General features: G+C 55.1%; 2 protein-coding genes across 2 annotated transcripts; one reads left to right on the plus strand and one right to left on the minus strand.

The window, feature by feature from the left end:
- Positions 1 to 1,192: 1,192 nt before the first annotated feature.
- On the plus strand, positions 1,193 to 6,092 carry SLC2A6 (solute carrier family 2 member 6). Its single transcript, XM_059865218.1, has 10 exons — positions 1,193 to 1,368; positions 1,894 to 2,056; positions 2,368 to 2,574; positions 3,168 to 3,267; positions 3,802 to 4,013; positions 4,150 to 4,302; positions 4,590 to 4,698; positions 4,938 to 5,111; positions 5,351 to 5,496; positions 5,580 to 6,092. Exons 1-10 carry the CDS (start codon positions 1,268 to 1,270, stop codon positions 5,733 to 5,735), a joined length of 1,521 nt encoding a protein of 506 aa, XP_059721201.1. The 5' UTR covers positions 1,193 to 1,267; the 3' UTR covers positions 5,736 to 6,092.
- Positions 6,093 to 6,231: 139 nt separating this feature from the next.
- On the minus strand, positions 6,232 to 16,870 carry CACFD1 (calcium channel flower domain containing 1). The gene is made up of 5 exons (XM_059864945.1): positions 16,498 to 16,870; positions 11,934 to 12,006; positions 11,400 to 11,525; positions 11,184 to 11,291; positions 6,232 to 10,813 (listed from the first exon to the last, which is right to left on the minus strand). The coding sequence occupies exons 1-5, from the start codon at positions 16,625 to 16,627 to the stop codon at positions 10,720 to 10,722; spliced, it is 531 nt and encodes a 176-aa protein (XP_059720928.1). The 5' UTR covers positions 16,628 to 16,870; the 3' UTR covers positions 6,232 to 10,719.
- Between the last annotated feature and the right edge of the window lie 262 nt (positions 16,871 to 17,132).

Here is a 17,132-nt window from a genome sequence, read left to right on the forward strand (position 1 = left end):
GGAGAACCCTCTGTGTTTCAGGGATGGCTGCTGCAAAATCATGTAGTGGAAGCCAGCCCAAATTCATGGAGAAAAGTGCAAGGAAGGGAGGAAACTGCTGGTGCCTGCTGATGGAAGGGCACAGGGACCAGCTCCATGTCTGTTGTGACCTCCCTGCTCAGACTAACACAGAGCTGAAAATTTTTTGGATGAGCTGTCCTGCCCACCCCTCTGTCCCACCAATCCATGACCTTTCTTCCTATGGGGAAATCAGAGCCCTGAGTGCCTGAGTCAGCTGTAAATCCCCTGCAGGATCAGACAGCAAAGGCAGCTCTTGGTGGCTGCAGAAGCAGAACCAGTTTGCACAGAGGGAAGACACAGCAGCTCCTGAGGTGTCACTGCAGCCCCCACACGGGCTTGGGGTGCAAAAACCATCCACATGTTCCAGGGGCCAAGGGAAATGATGGAAACAGGAGGTGCACTGTGGTAGTTTGGGGAAATGGAGCTCTTGCTAATTAAATCCAAGTGGCTCTGGGTTCAGAGCTAGCAAGACACCAAGACACAGACGAAGCCCTTTCCTACAGCATGAGTTTGGACCTGCAGATGTCCCAGCACAACAGTGCCCACAGAGCCCTGTGGGGTTGGGGGAGCAGGGTGAGAGGGCAAATCCCCCCATGGGCAGCCCGGGTGGCAGAGGTGCTGCTCTCCCATTTCCATCCTCATCACTTCCCTTCATCCCCATCCCCTGCTCCTGAGCCCACTCCACGTTCACCTCCCTCTGCTTTCCTCTCCTGCCTCTTCCCCACCTCTGTTCCACACTGGAAACCCTTTCCCAGGGTGGCTCTGGAGGCTCCCACAAATGGAATTTTCCCTTGGAAACAGAGGCAGCACTGGGCTGGACTGACTGGTACCAGTTCCTCAATGGGAGAGACGTGGCCTTAGCAAGGGGACACTTCTGCTGGTGATCCCAGCTCTGTGAGAACCATCCCTGCAAGAGTCACTGCAGTGGGAGGGTTTGGTGTCTGTGGGGCTGGGCAGGGTGAAGACTGCAGGACACCTCTGTCATTGTCACCCTGTGGCTCTCCTCCTGATGGTTTTCCGGCCCCCCCAGTTTCCTGCTGAGGGGCAGCTGGATGTAAGCCCACGAGGCACAGATTTCTGTGATTAGGCAACGCCAGGCAGCCTCTCCCCTTTCGCTTTCAGTGCTTCTTCTTCCCCTTCCCGTGGGCAGCCCCAGCATTCACCCCGAGCGCAGCAGCAGAGCCCCGGGGCTGTGTCTTGCACGGCCATGGAGCACAGGGACCGTGAGCCCCTGGTGAGGAAAACGAGCTCCTCGTACCACACCTTCCCCGAGGGCACTGCCAGGAGGCTTGACAAGGAGTACCTGAGGTGAGGAGCAGGCTGGGACCACAGGGTGGGCAGAGGTTGGGCTGTGCCTCCTATCTTGAGGGCAGTGGGCTGGGGGAAGCTGGGGGAAAGAGCTGTTCCATATTCCTGCCGTTGCTGAGCTGCTTTGAGATGGGATCTCATCCTGCCTGAGGTGGCTGGATGAGCCCACTTGGAAGCCTGATGGGTTTGTGAGACTCCTATGGGGGCAAGAGGTCCTGCTGGGGGCACAGGGGCTTGGAAAGAACATTTTCCCTGCTCTCCTGGGATGAACCGGCTGCTGCTGAGTCTGTGGTGCCACCCAGCTCCATCTTCTGCTTTTCTTGCTTTGTTGAACCCCCTGAAAACACCCTGGCACAGAGAGAAGCACTAGCACAGAGAAACCCCACCGGCATGGGGCTGTGCAGAGCCATTCCCCAGGAAAATCCCTCTGTGTGTGTCGCCAGAGCCTCGGCAAAGGCTGGGGGAAGCAGGGTTTAAGTTTCTGCTGGCACCCAACACGTCCTTGTCTCTCCGTGCCTCCCTCAGGAGCCTCCACAACAAGCGGCTCTACCTGGCTGTGTTTGCCGCTGTCCTGGGCAACTTCAGCTTCGGCTTCGCCCTGGTTTATCCTTCCCCCGTCATCCCTGCCCTGGAGGCTCATCCCAGCCCTGCGCTGCGGCTGGACCAGCACACAGCGCCCTGGTTCGGGGTAAGGAGCTGGGGAGCAGGATGGGGCAGAGCCGGGGGGATGCTCGGTGCGATGCCAGGCTCACACAGCGCCCTGGTTCGGGGTAAGGAGCGGGATTATCCCTGCCAGGGTGCGGGCAGAGCCGGGGAATGCCAGGCTCACTCTGCGCCCTGGATATAAGGAGCTAGAGGACAGGATGGGAGCAGAGCAGGGGGGATGCTCGGGGGGATGCCAGGCTCGCACAGAAGGGGTTATAAGGAGCTGGGGGTCAGGACGGGGCAGACCCGGGGGATGCCAGGCTCACACAGCCCCTCTCTCCGCATGCCCCGCAGTCGGTGTTCACGCTGGGAGCGGCGGCGGGCGGGCTCAGCACGATGCTGCTCAACGACTGCCTGGGCCGCAAGCTGAGCATCATGTTCTCGGCTCTGCCCTCGGCGCTGGGATACGCGCTGCTGGCCGGAGCCCAGGGCCTCTGGATGCTGCTGCTGGGCCGGGTGCTGACAGGCTACGCCGGCGGAGTGACCTCCGCCTCCATCCCGGTAATGCGCGGGGGGAATGCGGGGCAGAGGGTGCTGTGGATGGGCAGGGGGTTGCAGGGCAGCGGGTGCTGTGGTGCCCTGGATGAGCTGGGGGATGATGCTGGGGCACCCCGCTGCTTTTCGGAGGAATCGGCAGAGCCCCAGGGCTGTGTCTGGGCGAGCGGCGATGGGGAGGATGCAGCACCAGGGGTGGGGAGGGTGTACCCGCTGTTGGTGCTGGATTTCCTCGCCCGCAGGAAAGACAAGGCAGGTCCTCGGCCCCTGCTCCTCCCAGCAGTTATTTCCTCCCAAACAGCAGGCTCGTGTTTCACAGAGAGGCGAAGGCAGGAGTTGAGTAACACCAGGGCACCTCTTTCCAGTGACGGAGTCACTGCAGCACTTCTCTCACACCGCGGGGAGGAGGGAAGTGGTGCTGCCGGCCGGGCTGTCCTCTCCTCTGGCCAGAAGCAGCGGGACCCACCGGGTCCCCACCCCGAAAGGGCAATTCCCCAGCAATCTGGGTTTCCTCTGGTCATAGGGTGCGACAGAAGGCAGGAGCAGCGGGTGACAAGGGGACGTTGCAGCTCTGTGAAGTGTGTGTTGTCCCTGTGCAGGTTTACATCTCGGAGATCTCCCACCCGGGGGTCAGGGGGATGCTGGGTGCCTGTCCCCAGATCATGGCAGTGCTGGGCTCCCTCGTCCTGTACGCACTGGGTAAGAATCTCCGTGGTGTCCCAGTGTCCAGGCAACACTCTGGGGAGGGGGCAGCTTAAAATAAACAACCTTCTCAGCAGGTGAGGGCTTGTTCCCCTCGTACCCACCACCACAGCTGTGCTGAGGGGGCTGGACAGGTCCTTCATGCCCCTTGCCCCGGTGTGTGTGCTCTGAGGGATGAATTCATAGCCCACGTGGACCTGTGGCCATCACTGTGTCCGCAGATCCAGGTCCTGATGAGGTTTTGCCAGGGCTCAAGGGCAGCACACAATGATATCCCAGTGCATCACCTCCAGCACATGCCCTGGTCGCAGCAGGACCTTGTTGGATACTCTCAGATTTGCTGGAATTTCCCCATATCCTACTGCTGGAAATGCTGCTGTAATAGAGGAGAATACATTTGACATATATTTTTTTATTATTACTATTTTTCCTGCTGGGTTTACTAAATGAAATAACTGGGTTGCCCAGGTGGAGGCAAGGCCAGGACACCCATTCCTGAGTGGTTTTCCCCTAACTGTGCTGCTCTGGCAGGGCTGATCCTGGACTGGCGCTGGCTGGCCGTGGCTGGGGAGGTGCCAGTGCTTGCCATGGTCCTCCTGCTCTGCTTCATGCCCAACTCGCCCCGGTTCCTGCTCTCCCAGGGCAAGGAGGAGGAGGCCCTGAGCTCCTTGTGCTGGCTGAGGGGTGAGGACACAGATTATGCCCGGGAGTACGAGCAGATCAAGGACAGCGTGAGGAAGCAGGTGAGGAAGTTCAGCATGGGCAGAAGTAACGTGAAAACTGCAAAATCCATCCCCTGGGCAACTCCTGAGCCATCCTCTGGATGCCACATGGCTCCTAGAGGTGTTCTCACTTTGTTTCTGCCTTTGTCCCCCCCAGAGCCGTCGGGTTTCCTGTGCTGAGCTCAAGGACCCCTTCCTTTACAAGCCCATCCTGATTTCGGGAGTGATGAGGTTCCTGCAGCAGCTCTCGGGGGTCACCTGCATCCTCGTGTACCTGCAGCCAATATTCAAGAAAACATCTGTCATCCTGGTGAGCCCCGGGCTTCAGCTCCTGCTCAGGCTGCCTGAGCCTTCAGTGAGGGTTGCTCAATGCTCCCACTTCCCTACAGACATAAAACCCTTTTTTAAAGGATCTGCCTTGCAAAACGCTGAGGAGGATAGGGAGCAGGACTGGCCCCACTGTGTCCCCATTCCTCCTCTGAGTTCAGGCTCATCATCTCCAGTCTCCTACTGGGAGAACAGCCTTGGCCAAGCCATCAGCAGCTGTAGGCACCTGCCCCTTCCCCCAGCTCAGCTTCCCCCCCTGGTTTTTTGCAGAAAGCAGAGTACGATGCAGCTCTGGTTGGCCTGGTGCGTCTGTCTGCGGTGACCATCGCTGCTGTGTCCATGGACAAAGCTGGCAGGAAGATTCTCCTGTTTGTATCAGGTATGGCTCTCTCCACTTCTCCCACTGTGTTCCCAAGGGAAGCTCTTATTGAAGGATTTTCAGGAGCTCTTCAAGTGTGCAGGAGTGGAAATTTCAGCCCTACAGGGCTCAGGAAGGGAGGCCGGGAGGTCTCTTTCCCTTGGTGGTGTTTCAGCTCCTTAGCAGGGGCATTCCCAGGAGCTTGGCATGGGGAAATCACTCACCCCTCATTCTCACTGTGCTGCTGCCTCTCTCCACAGCTGCTGTCATGTTGGTCTCCAACCTGACCATGGGGCTCTACATCCACTTTGAGCCAGCTTCCCACAATGGCACCGTGGCCAACACCACCCTGATGAGCTCTGCCAACCTCCCTGCTGAGCCAACAAACTACATCACCCTCATCCCCCTCCTGGCAACCATGTTCTTCATCATGGGTAGGTGCAGAGAGCACAGGACTGGCCACCAGCCAGGGGAGGGTGTTTCTCATCCAAGGCAGGGTGATGTGGAGCAAGGAGATTGGGTTTGAGGGTGGAAGGAAGGCAGACATCCCTGGAGGAGCAAGAAAGGTGGCATGAGGAATGACACAAATGGGAGGGATGATGACTGCTCAGGGTTCTTCTGCACTCCTCAGTGACCTGCAAGGCCTGACCCACCCTCCTCTCCTCCCCTGCAGGTTATGCCATGGGCTGGGGCCCCATCACTTGGCTGCTGATGTCAGAGATCCTCCCTCTCAAAGCCCGTGGGGTTGCCTCAGGCCTCTGTGTGCTTGTGAGCTGGCTGACAGCCTTCACCCTGACCCAGTTCTTCCTCCCAGTCGTGGTGGGTACTGCCTGGGGCTGTCCAGCAGCCCCTCCCCAGCCCCTCTCTTCACCAGCTCACAGCTGCTTTCTGCCCCTTTCCAGAATGCCTTCGGCCTCGAGGTGCCCTTCCTGTTCTTTGCTGTCATCAGTGCTGGGAACATCTTATTCACAGGCTGCTGTGTCCCTGAAACCAAAGGCAGGTCCCTGGAGCAGATTGAGGCCTTTTTCAGGACTGGCAGGAGGTCCTTCCTGAGGTAGGAGCTGCCCTTGCTCAGGCTGAGAGCAAAGCAAATTCGTGCTGCTGGAAGTGGAGGCTGGAGCTCCCTGCGGGAGAGGAAGGGGCAGCAATGATCATCTTGCTCTGGCTGTAGAAGTTGCCAGCTGGAACTTTACCTTCTCCTCCTGTCAACCCTTGGGATGGGAGCAGGTCATCAGCAGGGCCAGGCTGGAGATCAAGGTGTCCTGGAAGAATAACAGTGTGGACAGGAGGCTGTGGTTGCCCTTTGCTCAGCAGCCTGAGGGTCTGAGGGCTTGGCTGGGGCTGAGTCTACAGCTGGAGCTGCTCTGGCAAGAGCTCATCATGTAGCTGCAAGAATAAAACAGTTTTGTCTCCAACTGCAAGACATTGTCTTGATTTGCAGAGAAGGGAGGGATGGGAGAGGCAGAGCAGGACTGTGGCAAGGGGACCACAGCAGCCTGCAGCTCCCCAGAGGAGTCTCAGGCACTCAAGGACCGTGAAAGAGGCAAAGCCAGATTATTTGTATAAAAAGCTGCCATGTTTTATTGCTCTAAAACCACACATTACACTAGAAGCCTAATGAATAAGACCAAATACAGTTCACAAAGAAAATCCAGGACAAAAGAATAGGAACAGACAAACATCCAGCTGTAGTGCAAGTGGTTCCCCATGGGAAAGACACAGTGAGTACTGACAACACTTTGTGCTGGGGTGGGTCCTTCCCACCCTGGGGTTTGACCCACCCCCAAAGAGGGAGGTGGATGTGCCTCCACCTCCATCACTTTGAGATTTCAACTGCATAGTTAGTAGCAAATCAGTCTTACCCCTTTCCTGTGTGTCCTGCAAGATTAAGAACCTTTTACAATTATTTTTTAGAGCTAACCCGAGGTAAAACACGGCTGCAGGAGGTGGTTATGGCTGTGAGGAACAAATGGCCTTGCTCAGTCCAACCTGACTGCTCCCAAAAGGGCAGAGGCACAAAGGCTGAGCTGGGACATGATGTGCCCAAGCATTGCTCCTGAAATGCACTTGGCACCCTGAGGGCTCTTCCTGGGACATTCAGCCTGCTGTCCCGAGGAAGCAGGGGGTAAAACAGCATGTTTGAGCCAGCCCTCCAGATGTGCCAGCTGCCATTCTGACCTCCTGCAGCAGGAGATGAGAAATCACCTAAGAGAAGATGTGCTTTATCACAGCATTAATTTGAAACAGCCTAGGACAGAGGGAGAGTGCTGGGCCAAAATGAAAAACACAGAAAACATTCAGTATTAAACCTACCCTTTGCTGCTGAGACCCTTTTCCAGAAAGATGTTCAGCCCTGGCTGGAACACAACTTTTTCTAAGCATGGCCTGACTACAAGAGGTCTCAAGAGCCTCTGGTTTCCACTGACTTTCTGAAGATCAGGATTTCTGGCAGCCCTGTGCTCGAGCATTCTCTTTCTCACATGGCTATGGACCAGCTCTTGATATCTTCACTTCAGTGAAACCCTTCCCTGAAGACAGTGGATGTTTTTTCCTGAGGAAAAAAATGACAGAGACGAATTGAGCTTCCCAGGGCTCAGCCTAAGGAGGAAATGCCCCACTAGGAAATGAGGTTGGACTCCAGCTCCTGAGAGAACCTCACTGGAGGAGCATTTTCTGAGTGACCTCCTTCCTCCAGCTCAGCGAGTCCCAGGGCTTCTGCTACAACGTTTGGAGCGTGAGAAATCACAGTGGCTCTTTCCAGAGGTAGAATGGTGTTTTTATTCACTGCACACACAGAGAATCGATGGGTGTTACAGAAGCAGCTCCTGCCCAGAGCAGCGAGCTCTGCCCTGCTCTTCACACTCCCTGGGCAGCCCCAGGGGACAAGAGCTGCCACACACGAGTGACAGAGGCATGGAAGGGTGGCACAGTGCATAAACCTGCCCTGGTGACTGGTGTGTGACAGGCCACTGCTCCCCAGGGGTCCTTCCACTCTCGGTGCCAGCAGCTCGCTGTCCTCAGCGTGTCACCCCTGAGCCCTCACATCATCTCATCTTTCCAAGACCTGGGGAGATCTTTCCAAGATCTGGAGCAGATCCTGCTCCACAGAGCCCCTCTGGATCAGCCATCCCACCTGGATGCCCTCAGCAGGGGTTGGGTTGAGCCTGTGAAACCTCCAGAGCAGGGTTTGAACTTCATTTGTCCTCACACAGCTCCAAGCACCCCGAGGGTGCCTCTAAACACAACGAACAACCACCATGCACTGGCATTTAACTACTGTGATGCTACTCTACTCTAAAGCTCCTTCCTATCTCCACCAAACAGGCCCACATGGGGGTGAGACCATCCACTGGTGTCACTACAGCTCTTCCAAGCCACGGGTGCTGTCACCAAGCCTGTCTGCAATGCTGGCAGCAGTTGGCTTGGTTCCAGCTGCACCAGAGAGCCAAAATTCCCCAGGGTTCCCACTCCAGAAGGTCCCTCCAGGAGTCACCACCCTTGGAGCATGGATCTGAGACACCTCCAGTGGTGACAGGCACAGACACTTCAAGCACTGAGGCCAAAGGCTCCAGCTCAGCTCTTTCAGGGGAGTCCCTGAGGCCCATTTTCAGCTCGGGGCTGAGCTTTGCCACCCGCTCATGGTGGCAGATTGATGTGGATTTCTCCCTTGCCTCAGCCCCAGGGTCAGACCCTGCTGCCACAAAACACTGTGACAGCACTGCTGGGGCTTCTGCCTCAGTGCCAAGGAGCAGAGTGGACCCTGCAGGTGCCCTGGAGCAGCACCCACCTGCCCCAGCCCCAGGGACCATGGCAGGAGGAGTGGCAGATGAGGGTCTCACCAGCTCTGTGCTCCCTTGGAGCACCCTGGAAGTCTCAGCCCTTGAGCTCTGCTTTGCCTTTGGCCTCCTGACACTAAAGCTACTGCAGAACTACTCACAGAGCAAAGCTGTCACTACCAGAGACATTGACATGCATCAGTCTGCAACATTCCTCTACTAAACACTACAGCACTCCCCACACCCCCCTGAAATCAAAGCCTGTGCCCATTCCTGAGGCAGGGCTCTGCCCTCACAGCACCCAGAGGTTATTCCCTCTGAAGTACCCCCCATTCCTCCTGCATGGCCCCTGCATTGCATCCAGCACCAGGGATCAGCCAAGGCCTGGGGGCTCCAAACCAGCACAGCTTTGAGGGAAAAAAGCTGCCTTTATGGAAAAAACCCAGGCTGGTGGTGCCTGCTCTGCACCCCAGACAAGGGTGTCGGAGCAATCCCAGTTCAAAGGTGGGGGGAAAGGGGCTTTGCACAAAAAGGGTGCCCACATCCAGGAAATCCTGGCTGGTGGGAATCCTCACAGCTCCTGAGCTCCAGGGAAGAAGCAGCAGCTCACAGGAGCCAGCAGCTTGAGGAAGAGTAGGGTTTAAGGAGAGTTTTCAGCACGGACAGACTCCTCTGTCAGACAGACAGCGCTCAGCCTCCAGCAGCATTTCTCAGAGCACAGCACAAGCCCTCTGTACCCAAGGATTCGAACAGGGACACACAGTGCTGGTGGCTGTCCCAGTCCAGCAGTTACAGCCCAGTTTTCCTCCCTTCTCTCTCCCAGAAGAGGGGGAAAACACAGTTTGTCAAGCTTGTGGCCCAGAAGAAGACAGAGGGGTCAAAGGACAACACACTTTTCCTGAAGAATCTGAGAAACTCTGAAGGCTGAAACTGGATTTTGCAGCAGCCAGGGCTGTCCCTGGGTTCAGAGAGCCCTGGTGAAATGAGGCAGCCCTGTGAAGGACAGGAAACAGAGCACTCCTTTCTCCTATATCCAGAGAAAATGAGTCCCATTAAAGTACTTAAATAACTACAAATAAATTATTCCCCTTTTTCCTAATCAAAACAAAAAGCAACCATATAAAAATCAAATAAATTAAAATCCCCAGGACAAACTGGGATGAGAAGAGGGGGATCTGGACTTAGTGAGCAGTTTTGTACTGCATGGTACAAAGCAAACAGAAATTACAATGTGAAAACCACAGAAAGAGCCTGGAATAGCAAAGTAAAACATCCCAGCTGTCCACACTGAAATGCTGCAGCCTCCTCTCTGTTTGCACAGGGAAGATGTGCCACCTTCCCATACAAAACCAGCTCAGGATGGATGCAAAAAAAACCACAATCCCAAAGACAAAGGCTGTACCGGGCAAGCAGAGCAGGTCCCTGCACAGAGGGATGGAGAGTCCCAGGCTCACAAGGCAGGAATGCTCCTGCACATCAGTGACCCTCATACCAGCAAAAAATCCCACTTGGCTCAAGAAACAACATCCTTTTCAGCTGAGGTACAGCAAAATATTGTTTCCCTTCTGCCCCAGGAAAAGAGTGAAGCTTGAGAAAAGTGCCCTTATTAAGACAAGTTCTCATAATTCAAGTAAATAGCAGTCACTGCCTGTAGGTGTATCCAGAGGAAGCAGGGACTGTGCTTTGGAGGTCCCAGGATCTGCCCAGCAGCTCTGGCACTCCCTTGAAGAGATGGATTTTATCTTCAGATGGATTTTTGCTGGAAATCCTTTCCTGTGCAGTGATGCCTCCAGTCCTTGGTCCCATAATTAAAACAGTGGAAGACCAAGGTTAAGCACCAGGGGGTTTTAGGTGTTGTACCTGGGAAGGGCCATCCCAGGGAGTGTTCCTAAACACGTGGAACCTGCACTGGCAGGTCCTCTGTCCTCCTCAACCATCCAGAGGGCAGTCCAAAATAAAAAAAGAAAGGCTGGGAAGCAGCACTCAGAGAGCCAGCACCTCTGCAGCAAAAAGAGAAGAAAATATTAAAAAATAGGGGCACTGTGTGGGTTGAGGTTTGAGGAGAGAAGGAAAGACGTGCTGAGGTCTGGCTGCTGGTGTGAGGAGAGGACACAGCCTGCCCCAGCCCCTGAGATTTCCAGTTGCTGCAGTGTCCAGGGAAATCGTGGTGTAGCAGGGAGTGGAGAGGACGGAGGGAAGGGCAGAGCAGACTTCCACATCTTCACCACCTCAGTGTCCAGGAGATGCCACCCAGAGCTCGTGTCCTTCAGAGAGCCTGTCCCTCCAGGCTCCCCGTGAGCTTCTCTTCATCCATCTGCTTCTGCTGCTGGTGGATGCGGGCGTAGGAGATGGCATCTCCCCTGTGGAGAGAAGGGACAGCATGGGGTTGGCAGGGACTGTCCCAGCTGGGGCCTGCCTCTCCGTGCCAAGGGATTCCAGGGGTCAAACCACACTTGCTGGCCCTCCCCAGCCCCCAAAAGCTGGGCCCATCCACCCAAGAGCTGCAGAAAGAAGAGTGGGACCCTCAGAACTCCCAAAACTCAGAGCTTCAGCAGCCCCCGGGGCCTTCCCTCACAGGGCCCTGAGGTGAGGGAGATTTTCTCTGAGATGAGGGGGGATGTGGAATGATCCACATTCACACCTCAGCACGGTTTGTGCACGAGGAAAGCAGAGCTTTGGAGCTCCATCCCCCCCTTCCCTGCCCCTCACGAGCAGCTGGACCTCTCTTACTTCTTCCCAAGGGCCGACATTCCGTAGAGCACGCCGGTGGCGAAGGCGATGGCGTTGCCCAGGAGCGTGGTCAGCGTCAGGCTGAGCATGACGGGGAACACAGCCATCCTGCAAGACAGGGGCAGCCCTCAGAGCAGGGCCCCGCTCCCCACGGGCTGCAGGGGGGTTCTTTCCCCAGGGTGTGCCCACCATGAGTCCCCCCAGGAGCTTCCTCACCCGCAGTAGAAGGCTGCTTTCTGCCAGGCCCGCAGCCGGTCGGCCCTGGCGGCCACGGCGTTGGCGAACTCGATGAACTGGCAGCAGAAAGGGGCCTCGCACAGGAACAGGACGAAGGCGTTGAGCCTCCAGAGAGAGCAAAGCAGAGTTAATCCTGATTTTAGTCACCAGAGTTTGGGTCAGCAATGCCCCCCAGGCCCACAGAGAGCGGATATTCCATGCTCTGTGCAGGTGGAGGGAATGGTGAGGCTGGGCCCTGCTCTGCTCCCCCCTCAGTTCTGGATAATTTCCAAATTTCCAAGCCCTGCTGCCCCAGATTTATTTTGGACAAGAGTATCTCAGTATTTACCTAAAAATGCATAAATAAGCCCAACATCTCAAGCTGCCTGATGGAGCAAGACCTGGCAATTCCCAGAGCCTGATGGATGTTTCACTCCCATCCACTGCCCAAGCAGGGCAGCTTTGCCCCCCTCAGTGGGGTCTGCTCAACAAAACCTCCCTCCCAGCAGGAAAAGGAAAATAAACCCTGCTCACATCATCCACACGCCGGCTGCAATGTTCAGAGGGTTGATGGTGACACAGTTCCAGAGACCAGCAAAGGCACAGGCTGGAAAGAAAGAGGTTTTCAGTGACCACCGTGACCAACCCTGAATGCCCTTGGCCAGCACCTGTGGGCACTGCAGGGCAGCACAGGATGGTGGGTGGAAAGGTCTGGTGGCCCAAAAGGAGCCTGGAAGGCAATGAAGAGCCCTCCTCTGGGCTAATTTTTCTCTGAGTGCTGTTCCAACAATTATTTCCCTTGTGTAGAACAACATTTGCCTCCACATGGAGTCCAGGACGTGCACCTGGATTTTATGTGCCAAGGTAGACAAGCAGTGCAGCAGGTTCTCCCTCTGAGCAGCACAGGGCAAGTTCAGCAGAAACATGGCTTGACACAGGAAAATAATAAATACAGCAGAGGTGAACCCAGCCTCTGCCACTCACTGCTGGTTCTGTGCAGCTTCACCAGAGATGGGCAGAAAAGAGCCGAGTTGGGGTCTCTGCTAATACAAAAGGAAATGAATAAAGCCCAAAATAACCCCAGTGCTCCTGGTTCTGTAACTCAGGAGAGGAACCAGGCAGCAGTGACTGAGCTGAGCTGCATCCACCTCCCTGCTGCCTCATTAAACTTGCAGAGTGTTCCTGGCACCTGATATGGGCCCTTCCCTCTGCCAGGGCCAGAGCTGGCACCAGGAACTCGAGATCAGCTGGGAGGGCAGGAGACACACCTCAGCAAACATCATCACACTTCAAAACTCCAGCTGAAATGGATTCCATAGCCTTTAAAGGCTGTCTTGGGGATGATGGAGAGCAGCAGAGCCCCTCTCTGAGGATGAGACCAGCCCTGGATCGAGGATTTTGGGTGTGTGCTGAGGGGATCCCTGAGCAGAGCTGCTGTGAGCAGCCCTGACCTTCAAAAGCCTGGCACATGCTTGCAAGGTTTCTTTTAAGCAGTCACTGCTGAATCCTCAAAGTTCCTTTAAAAATAGTTATCCTTGTTTACCAGGCTGGGAGGCAGAACTGCAGGCAATGACAGGACAGACTTAAGGTCATCCCATGAGCAAATGACCTCCTGGTCTTAGGAAATACCAAAAAAATGTTATTTTTTAACACTTCCTAGACCTAAGTGCACAGGACCCAAACTCTTTTGGAGAGTCCTGCAAGAACAAGATCAGCTAGCAGAGGGGATATTCCAGAGAATGTGCTAATATCTGTGCTCCAAGGGCACTTCTCATCCTCCCATCCCACAGGTTCCATTGTCACTGTCCCCACACTGCAGGGGAAACTGAGGCACGGGGGTGGGGTGATCTGTTCATGGTCACACATGCAAACAGCTGGAGAGGAGCAATGGCAAGCAGGATTCCTGGGAGCTGTGGGCAGCATGGAGAGCAGGGCCCAAACCAGGGGGTTCCAATTCCCTGTGACCACCAAACTCTTGGATGCTGATGGAAGAAAAGCTTGGGGGAAGCACCCCAGGCTCATGGCACTCATTGTCCCCCAGGAAAGGACATTCCTGACAATAATGCTGAGTGACTTTCTGGCATTTTATAATTAGCAGAGCAGCAAAACCTCTCAGCTATCCCCAAAACACAGCCAGGGCTGGGGCAGGACCCCATAGCAGAGCACAGAGGTCCAGGCAGTTCCCAGCAGGTCTCCACCACACAACAAACCAAGGGAAGCAGAATGTTCTTTTCCAAGCAAGTTTTTTTTCCTAATCAAACCAACCAGGGGGTTGTTTGGCCAGGTTTCTGGTTTGGTTTTGTCCCCAAACACTCCAAAACAACCCGGCAGCCCCGTATCCCTGTAGCACTCCTGGCTCAGCAACCAGCCTGGTTGCCAGAGGACTAATGACCCAGGAAGCAGAGCTGAGCAAGCCCCACGTCAGCAGGAGCAGCAGGAAAGGAGTCAAAGGTTTGGGATCACAGGAGCACTGCTCCCAGAGCTGCTGCCAACAGCCACAGAACGACTCAGTGACCTTGGGTCTCCTTTGCAGAGCTGCTTGTCCCACACAGCCTGGTACATGCTTGGCCCACCAGGGCAGGAGCTGATCCCACCCCTGCCAAGCCAAAAATTTATTTTAAAATATTTTCTTTTTGAACAGAGGCCTCCCAACAGGGTTAAAACACAGACAATGCTCCGTGGCACGTAAACTATGGGAGACAGACAGTTCTGCCATTTGTTTAACTGCTGTCCCATCTTGAATCCCTGAGGAAGCACAAATAACTGGGAGCTAAAATGAGGGGGGAAGGACACCCTTCCCTACAAAGGCTCTATTCATTTCCAGCAGCTGGTCACTGTCCTCAACACAAGCCTATTTTTGCTCCTAGAGTGTTTTACAAAAGCCACAGACTCTCCTCATCCCATTACAAACAGGAACACAAGGAGAGAAGGGACTTGGCCAAGGTCACCAAGCCAGCATATGCAGGAGCCAGAAAGAGATCCTGAACCTTGTCTGTCTGGTTCTTGCTCCAGCCCTTGGATTTTTCTGGCTGAAGCAAGCTGTGGCTGCAGGTGTTTGCATGTGGCAGATGTTGTCTGCTGGTCTCACCTCCACTAACGAAGTTTCTCATCCTTTCTGAGGGAATTTTTCCTTCTGTAAGAAATAATCCAGCCCTGTAGCAGCATTACAATCCAGTTGCTCACAATCCTTATAAATTAGTGCTGTTCTTTCACAGCAAGCTCTGAGAACATCAGCAAAGTCCAGCCTTGCTGGTTTATTCATCACCTCTTCTCCAAACCATCCACCTTCAACAAGGTGATGCTGAACAAGCAGCATTTTGAAGAGGAATGTTGGTAGCACGGGGCACTGGTTGCTTTTTCCATAATCCCCCTTTTCCCTGTTCATAAGGAGAGTTTGTGCCTCCTTCTCTGACTGATAAAGAGACAGTCAGGGCTCCAGAGCCAGATGTCACTCCCCAAATCTTTGGCAAACCCTGTTAAGAACCTGGCTCTTCTTCCAAAAGCTTCTCCCAGACTCACCCAAAGACATAAAACTCTCATCTTTCCTGTAAAAACAAGCCACGAGGTCGCAGAGCTGTGAACAAAAGGTTGGGAAAATAATCCAAGTATAATTCAGCTGCTTTGAAACACAAAGACAGAAAGGGAAAAAGAAGAAATTTGCACTTTCAAGCCACTCAGGAGCTGCTGTAGCACGAGGCTGGCAGTGCCATCAGCATGACCCACCAGCTCTTCACCCTCCATCCACATCACCCTGAGCTCTGCATGGAATAAAACTGCAAGAAAAGTGCTGAGGCTCCTGCTACAGCCACAGCCCGTGGGAAAGAAGCTGCTCCTCTGAACCCCCACCTGGGACCTGCTCCACAGACACTTCCCAGCTGGTTCTCCTGGCTGCTGGCCGGGCCAGGAGTGCGGGGGCCTCCGGCAGGGCACAGGGTGTTCAGAGCAGTCCCTCCAAATCCTGTCACACCTCCAGAATTTCAGCACCTAGCACATGGAACGGTGAGAGCAGCACATGTTTTACCAGCCTGGCCAAAAAGGGCTTTCAGGAGCCTGCCCAGTGATACCACAGGGTGCAAATGTCAGCTCCAAAAACATCATGGCCCCAAGGCAAAAGGCAGGCATGGGAAGGGGCAGGAAGGGGGAAAGTGTGATCAGACACAAAGCTCCAGCTGATGGAATAAATCAGGGCTGATTGCACTGGCTGAGAAACCTTCTTGTTTAACTTGAAGTCGTGGACCTGAAGCAGGAGAAATTCTCCATCCTGTGCTCTGCAGGAGATCAGACTAAGCGGTCATAACAGTCCCTCCTGCTTTTAAGAGCTATTAATCTCTCCACAGAATGTAGCAAAACAGCACTCCAGGACAGGCTGATTTCTGGCAAAGTTGCTGAGACTCTTTCCCTGGGAAAATTTTTTTCAGCAGCAGGTAATTCTGAGCTCAGCCAACTCACTCTGCGTCTGCAGCTCCGTTCTCTGTGTCCTACCAAAGCCCTTAAAAGCACACAGCACAAACCAAAACCATTCTTCACCTTCAGTAAAACCCACGGACAGGCCTTCTGCAATCAGCAACAGGAGCAATGGGAAACATGCTCTGACAGTAAGGATGGGGGGAAAAAAACAACTTGTAGGAACATATAAACACCCAAAAGTCAAATAGGATAAACCAAACCCTGTGGCCACTCTTCCAGCCCTGACTTGACCCCCATGAGCCTGGTGCTCATAGTAAAACCATCTAAATTGCCTGCCAGGCACCAGGGCTCAGCTGCTGCTCCCATCACTGCCAGGGAGTGCCACAGCCAAGAAGAACCTTGGGGATTTGCAGATTGCCCCGTGATGTCCCCACTGCCAGGTGCCAAAGTTCAGCAGGCTCAGTGAGCACAGAGCCCATCCCTCGTGTGCAGCTGAACCCACCCTGCCGCAGGCACAGCCACCGCTCTCCCTTCTGCCCCAAACACAGCAAACCAGCACCCAGAGCTGGCACCAACCCATCACCCCAAAACCCTCCATGGCACAGCCAGCATGACCCCCAAAACGGGGTCAGGACCCCGACACGAGCTCTGTCATGCAGGAGGGGGCACACAGAGGGGAGGGGATACTCACACATGCCCCCGATGACCCCGGCAATCCTGCAGAGCCACCTGTACCACCAGGTCATGCCCTCATCGGCCGCTGCTGCCTCGGGGGCTGCTGCTGCTGCTGCTGCTGGGAACTGCTCATCCTGCGAGCTCATCTCCCCCTGCTGCCGGGGGCTCAGCGCCCTGCTACCCACCTGAGCCCCCAGGTGTCACCCCCTCCTCCAGCCAGCCCAGGGGACAGCCCCTAAAGGCAAGCCTGGGCCTGTGCCCGTGTCCCCATGCAGGGCTGGCCCCCCAGGGCTGACAATGGAGGGTGGCTGGCTGCAGAGCGGTGATGCCAGCGGGCCTGGAGCTGCTCCACGGCTGTCTCGAGCTGCATTGTGGGTCCCCCCCGGCAGCAGGCAGGGCTTTGCCTTTGATGTCACTCGCATTAAAAGGCTGTGGGCAGAGCTCTGCTGCTCATATTCATCAGCACAGGCACAGCCACACACCTCACACCAGCTCTGGGTGCCCCCGGGAACAACTGGGTGTTGTTATCCAAGCAAGCCAGTGTTTGCTTTTCCAGAAAGGGAAACAGGAATCCTCACACTGACGGGAACTGAATGCTGTTGCAAAATTCTGCTCTCCAGATAAGAGGGTTGCACTCCCCTTATCTGACTG

Source organism: Haemorhous mexicanus, chromosome 21 (assembly GCF_027477595.1).
Source record: "Haemorhous mexicanus isolate bHaeMex1 chromosome 21, bHaeMex1.pri, whole genome shotgun sequence".
NCBI lineage: Eukaryota > Metazoa > Chordata > Aves > Passeriformes > Fringillidae > Haemorhous > Haemorhous mexicanus.